The sequence below is a fragment of the Pyrus communis genome, chromosome 4 (assembly GCF_963583255.1).
Source record: "Pyrus communis chromosome 4, drPyrComm1.1, whole genome shotgun sequence".
Taxonomy (NCBI): domain Eukaryota; kingdom Viridiplantae; phylum Streptophyta; class Magnoliopsida; order Rosales; family Rosaceae; genus Pyrus; species Pyrus communis.
Window position 1 is genome coordinate 7,278,356 of NC_084806.1, and position 7,217 is coordinate 7,285,572.

The following is a 7,217-nucleotide window of genomic DNA, read 5'->3' on the forward strand; positions in this document are numbered from 1 at the left end:
CAATGTTAACCAACTTCAGTAAGTGCTCCCGTATGCTGCTAGAGCCATCATGCTTGGAGTTTATTAAAGCTGACAAATAAGCCCCAATTTTAGCTTTGTCTGATCTCTTGAACTTTTCTCCAATTTTGTCCATGTAATTCTTAGCCAAATCAGAGCTAGGAATCCCTCTTCTTAGAAGTCCTCCATTGAGTAATTCTTAGGCAAAACAGGGCTAGGAATCCCTGCTCTTAGAAGTCCTCTATTGAATTTTGCTTGATGAGTAGAGACATTTGATTGGCTCTATCCCACTTTGCAAAATTCTCTCTTGTGCAGTACTTTCATCAGTTAATGTAGAGAGTTGAGGTACCTTGAATGCTATGTTAAATTCCAACATCCCAAGGTTCATTTCAATTTGATGCTTCCATGCTTTGAAGCTATTGCCATTTAACTTCTCAATGTTCTTGGTATAAAAAAACGCGTCTTAAGCCCTTCTAAAAATGTTGCAAACGGACCTTAGGCTAAATTTTTTAGTTTGTACCCAATCAAATATCTAAATACCAAAAATTATGATTCCCCTTCCTTCTCCTGTTTTTAAGCTCTCTGATTACATTTTTTTTCTTCCTATTTCTATTAAGTAAACACGCCATAAAGTTGTTGTGGGAAAAACAGTCGTGGTTTGAGTTAGCAACCGTAAAAGGGTGGAGCAGGCAACACGTTGGCAGGAAACTACAAAATGACACCGCATGCAATCAAAGGGGTAGATAACATGTTCTTTGATACAAACAAGTAGAATCTCACTCTTACAAACACTAATCAATCTGTAGAAACACTTCTTACTAATCAAGCAGTCACAATTCGAAAAACCCAACTTGAATCTCTTATCCTTTCACAGCTCCAGGATTAGGTCTACAATAAACACAACATAACTGAATCAGATATAATCCTCAACTAAACTAATTCAAGATTCATATAATTAATACTTGATTCGTTTTAGGCTCTTTACATATAAGCATCTCAAACCTCTGTTTCTTAGTCAAACACCAAAACACTGTTTTGAAAAGAAACAAATATTGGACACAACCTGAATATTATTTTACCTGACATTATTTGTTGAGGCAAGGAGTTTTTCTCCATAATTTTAGGGCTCTTCTCAGATAAGCACAGTTTCAAAGAAAGACACTGACTCAACTGTTATTGTACCCGACATTAACACTTGATATATGAGGCGTTATTTTATATAATTTGATTCTTGAAGTGTTTCTTGTTAACAGTAACAGTAGTCAGAGGCTATGCTATTAAGTATTCATTTTTAAGTGCTTTGCATGTAGTCATTGTTGAGGAAAGACCAAGATCAAACAAAAGGGGTTGATTGGTACTCTACATTGTATTTTGAAATGAGTTGGTGCATAATGGACTTACAGTCTGCACCTGTTTTGATCCAGTGCCCCCTGTTCTCATTTGAATTCATGCCGCTAAGCACAAATTGGGGTGGGTTTGATTGGCTCTTGTAGTGCCGCATGCTCTGATTTGACGAAAATCCTTGTTGAGGATATAACAAGATGTCTTCATCCTGATCTCCATTGTTGTAAGTCCCCTCACTGCTTGGTTTCTTCCTGCTTTGATTCCCTTTGTACTTACCGGGTTTTCGCTCAGCCGCCGAGGTTTCAGGGTGAACTTTTCTACGGAACATGTGAAGGATCTACACACGAATTTGATACACATATACCCCATTTCAGTTCAAATTACTTTTTCGATGCGAGAAGCTTGGAATGCACGTAAAATGTTTGATGCAATCATATAAAAACTGTAAGACGGGCGGAGAGCATTGGCCTAGGCCTACCCTCACTTTTTCAAAATATTTAGTATCACATGTATTATATTTCCTTTTTTTTTTAGGTAAACTTAATATTATACTTTTTTAGTATACACAAAATTTCTAATTCTATTCACCAATGAATAAAACAAGATGTCTCTTTTTCTTTTCAATCCCAACAACGCTCATCCTAAAACTAAGCATCTTATTTATAAACAAATTGGTAACTCTTAAAATATAAAATCTAAAGTCTAATTTAGTTTTATCAAAATAATATTCTTTTACATTGCCAACCGAAGAATAATAAACTTTGAGCTTTTCTTCCTCCCCTTCTTGAAATTTCAAATATTTTTTCCTCTAAATTCCCAGCCCACAACAATATTAAGGTTTGTAAATCTCTCTATTCTTTGTAACTTTTACTTGGTTTTTAAAATTTGACATATTTGTTCTCCAAATTTCCAATCCATTCTTCTCATTTTTGGTTTGAAAATTCCCAATTTATTCTATCTTGACTTGGGGTGGTGTTGGAGAGACCATCTACTTGAGCCATATTTTGGGATCACATGATTATATAGCGGTTAATAGTTGGATTATTTCTTTAAATCATTAAAGGAAATTAAATCATTAACCACCACATTGGTCTCCAAAATATGGTCTAAAAAGTTGGTTTCCTTAGCATTTTTATTGACTTGATATTGGAAGGCTAATTTCTCTTAATCCTTTTAAATTTTGATTTTACTAGTCTATATTAACTTGATATTGGAAGATTAATTTCAACATGAAAAATGCATTTAGCACCTCAAAAAAATTTAATTAGCTCACAACTCCAAGTATGTATTATATTGTCTTGTACGTACTATCTATTTTTTTTAACAATTGTGAGGCCCCTCCTCACATAAAATCATGGCTCTGCCAGTGCTGTAAGAAGCAAAATTTTTCCATATTTTTCGTTAGAGTTACCTTATTGAGTTTTGTTTCTGCTGAAGCATGATTAGCAGCTCTGCCGGAGCCACGAGAAGAAGCGTGAAGCATTTTTTTCTTGAGCATCTTTTTGATTAAGTGCATGGCGGACTTATCCGCTTGCTTCTCCTCTTTGATCAATTCTGCTCCGGAGATCTCCTCAGCCAATTTAGTCCTCTGGAACAGCTCACCAAGAGATGTCCTGTGTTCCTTCTTTGCCACTATTATTGTTTCAGACAACACATATCCCGACCCGAAAAGATATCCCTGGAGCGGGCACACTGCCGTTCCATTATTCCCATTGTTCTCTGCGCCTTCCAGTGCCTTCCCGCTTAGCGTAATGGTGCTTCCTTGGCTACTTCTTCCATTGCTGACATAGCTGTTTCTTCCAGATAAATCATTGCAAATATCATCCTTCGCCGGATCAGCCACTAGCTCTTTCTCCAATTCGTCATTGATGAGATTCAACTCGTTCTCTGCGGCCTCAGTTTCTTTTTCGGTTATGTTCTCCACGGAGATTCCAAGCATTGGGGTTGATGGTTCAGTGTTCACTTGGTCCAAGCTTCCAAGGGTGCCGATTGCAAGAAAGCCATGGAAGAGCTCAGATGCCTCAGCAGATGATTCCTCTTCATAGTATTCTTCTTCTGTCCTGGCTGCTTCTATACTGTTGAAAGATTTTCGAAGGTGCTGATCTTTCGGGGCTTGCGTTAAGGGTTTCGTGCCCCAGTTTGAATTCTGATAGTATTGTTGATCGTCGAGCGATGGCTGCCCTGAAAGACAACCGCAAGAATGTTCTGACACAAAACGCATTGTACGGAACTTGGATGAACATTAACTTTTTTTGGTTTTTTTATGTGATCATGATTGGTCTTTCAAAATTTCTAGTTTGAACTAATTCTATGTTCTTAGGCAGACTAATTAAGTTTTAACTGTTGGTTATTTTTAATTATTTTAATTATATTTTATTTTAAAGATTCAAAACTTATTATTATCTTATTCATTTTTAATACTTAAGAGTTGTGTTTCATTTGAAGAATCATAATCCTTTTCTAAAGGGGTATGAGAAATTCTTTAAATAAGAAACCTCATACAAAAAACGAAATATGTTAAAAACTATTCTGTCTCCTTCACTTCTCACATCTTTGTCAGTCAATTTACATTCTTACTTTATAATTCTTGAGCAATTAATCACTACTTGGCAATCCCGTCTGCCATTGGCGTGCATAACGGATTAGACATCCTCTGAGGCTTTGGGTTGCATCTTGGAGCTGTAGGCACCACCATAACCTGCACGTAGGGAGGCGTCTATGGCTTTGGGGCAGCGACATCGCGCCTCTCTTTGGTTCACAAGCCAAATATTCTTATTCCTTTTTTCCTAATTTAATTTTCATAAGCCTGATAGTGATTATACATTTGATTTGTTATATTTGATCATGAAAAAAGTTGATATATTTCTGCAATATATTTCACATTAACTGCATTTTTGGGAGTGAATTTCTCGTGTTACAAGAATGTGCAGTCCAAGGCATAGAGCGACTTACCAACGACGGAAACTTGAAACGGATCGTTGCTATTCTGCCGAAACATGCGATGCATCCAACCTAGTAACTGCAACATTAGCAGGCAAAATCAGTTTATACATCACAATTGTTGAAGAGAGAATTTTACAGATTTCAACGTTGAAATGACCAATCAAATAACAATGGCATATGACATATGGATAAAATATTGAAACAAAACGATCATTTTAGCAGATGGAACAATGTATTTCCATTATTTTAGCCACCGTCCTATAAGAATAGGAGAATACTAGGGTTTTTCTTCTCTTACCTTCATCTTGTAACCTTTCTTTTGGATGACTTGAACTTTGCTAGGAGAGGTTCAAACTGTAGCTTCTTTTCATTACTGGTTAGTCAGTCTTTATGCTTATTTATGAACAAGGTGTCAAATGCATACCCGAATGCCTCCCGCGCTCTCAACAGAAAGTGCGGGAAAGACAGATGATTACAAACTGGGCTCGCTATTCTTTGTGAAGGTCAAATCAAGTGGCCAGTGGGTCAACTGGGTCCCGGTCCCCAAATCCAGTCACGCACATGGGTGCATAATGTGAGATTGGTTGGAGGGTTTATATATATATATATATATTAGTTTTTTGGTAAATTACATCTTACTCTTTTAGATTTGACTATTTGTGTTTAATTACAACCTCATATAACATTTTCAAAACATTTAAATCTTATACATTTATTACCATTTTATTTCAATATGACACAACCATTAGTCAATCCGTTAAACTGTTAAGTGGTGATGTAGTAAATCTGAAACTTATTTTTGTGCTGACATGGATACCACAAATATGCCACATAAGCCCAAAAAAAAAATAAAAATAAAAACTCAAAAAATAAATTCTTTTAAAAATAAAAATAAAAAATTTTTATTAAAAACCGTGGGCCCCACCCCCTGCCAAGTCCCAGCCCCACTCTTCTTCCCACTCCATCCGTCTCCTCCCCCACCCCTTTTTTCCTACCCTCACCGCCAGAACCACAACCAATTTCCCCCACCACCTTCTTCTCCGGCCGAATTCGGCATTCTTTGATTTTGATAAATATAATTTATCTAAAAAAAAATAGAAAGAGACATCTCCATCCAAGAAAATCAACAAGGAAACTAAAAACCCAAACATTAAAGGCAAACAAAATACCCAGTCCCTCTTCTCTAAAAAGCTCCCTTTTTCTGCACATTTTTGGATAAAAACTGTAAAACCAAACATGGAATGGACACAATAAGCCGCCTTTCTTGAATTCCAATTCACAATTCAAATTTCTAGCCATATATTAAACGACCCCAAGTAGAGGGATTTTACCAGAGAAAGCAAGAACACTAAGATGGGTGAATCGGCCTGCCTGAAGAGATCGTTCTCCGACCCTTCGGAGTGTTCCACTGAAGTCAAAGAGGTCAGTCTTCCTTCTGCAGAATTTCCCATTTCTTTGACTCTTTATGCTTTTCGATTCATGGGGTTTTCTTGTTTTCTCGAAATCTATAATGGGTTTTGATCCGCTTGATTTGTTTTTGTCGCACTGGGTTTTGGTCCCGTCTTCTCTCTCTTTTTCACGCTGCACCAGCAGCCAAGACGCAGTGCCGAGAAGACCAGATCTGAACCTCTGAATGGCTGATCAATCAGTCCGGATCTGATGTGAATCGGGTAGCTCCGATTACCCAAATCGACGTCCACAACGGTGGGAGCCACAGGACCCGTTTTGCTCGACGGCTGATCCACCACCTGCGCTGAGCTCGCCATAATCCTCGACCTCTATCTCTAACGAATGGTGTGGTGAGGGGTTCGTGGAGGTCGATGTCGATGTGGCTGTCTTTCGCAGTGCTCGCGGCCATGGCCCACGGGAGTGGCGTACGGAGAGGCTGGAGAATCTGGCTTGGAGAGAAGGATTTAAGTTTTAAAATTAAATTTATTTTTAACTATATTTTTTTTAATTGAGATTTTTTGTAATTTCTTTTAATTTAATCCACGCGGCACATATATTATGGGATCCGTAATGTCCACGTTGGTAGCTAACGGAAAAGTTAATGGTTTTTATAATGGAGATATAAAATTGAAAAAAGTAACAGTACGTGATTGAAATGTTTTAAAAATATTGTATGAGATTGTATTACATCCAAACTTGATGGGTTAAAATATAATTTATCCTATTTTTTTGGGTGAAAATTGTAGGGTTTATATTTCATAGTATCAATTTGTGGTGAATAATTCCGGGACAATCACTTCATATCTTTCTGTATAGTAATACAAAACTCCACACACACTCATGTGTGTATATATATTCTTGTTTAGTCTTGTTCATATAGTTCTGTTTGATTTATTCAATCAGGTGGTTAAAAGTAAAGAAAAGGTGAGAGATTAAAAAAAAGTGTGAAAATCAACTTCCTTCCATTTATTGTGAGCTAAATGGTCTCTTAACGTAGGAGACCAAGAACCTGGACTTTCTTTTGGAAGCTTTTCTCTTAGATTTGCCTAGATTTCTAAAAAGGAGGATTCTCTACCCTCGTATTCTCATCTCCTTTTATTTCCTCCTCTCACATATTATTTTTTGTCATATTATATCTATAAAAAAATCAATATAAGATGTTGACGTAACTTAACCGTGACCATTCAAATAAGAGGGCATGAAAAAATAAAGAAATTAAGAGAGTAGAGAATCTTCCCCGATTTCTAAATACGGCGTTTGTGATGCAATTGTGCACGTCCTGTTTTGAAGAAAATGCCCATATCAGTATCAGGTGTGTACCATACTACCATGTTCCTATGGGGCTTCCAGTAACATGTTCGTGCACATCTTCCTGCAGAGGATGATAAGGTAATTTTCATTCAATTATTTTCTACTATTTTGTTATTTTACTGGCTAGGTATGTTGTTGGGAGTTCCCTATCTTGAACAGTACGGACTGCAGAA

At 36.9% G+C, this 7,217-nt stretch overlaps 1 protein-coding gene across 2 annotated transcripts; it reads right to left on the bottom strand.

The window, feature by feature from the left end:
* Positions 1-722: 722 nt before the first annotated feature.
* LOC137732089 (protein LAZY 1-like) lies at positions 723-5,038 on the bottom strand. Of its 2 annotated transcripts, XM_068471383.1 has the most exons (5): positions 4,583-5,038; positions 4,294-4,360; positions 2,753-3,522; positions 1,399-1,678; positions 723-885 (listed from the first exon to the last, which is right to left on the bottom strand). In XM_068471383.1, exons 1-5 carry the CDS (start codon positions 4,586-4,588, stop codon positions 866-868), a joined length of 1,143 nt encoding a protein of 380 aa, XP_068327484.1. In that variant the 5' UTR covers positions 4,589-5,038; the 3' UTR covers positions 723-865. The 2 variants fall into 2 exon arrangements, with proteins under 2 accessions (XP_068327484.1, XP_068327483.1); XM_068471382.1 differs by lacking the exon at positions 4,583-5,038 and having other exon boundaries at positions 4,294-4,369.
* Positions 5,039-7,217: the final 2,179 nt, after the last annotated feature.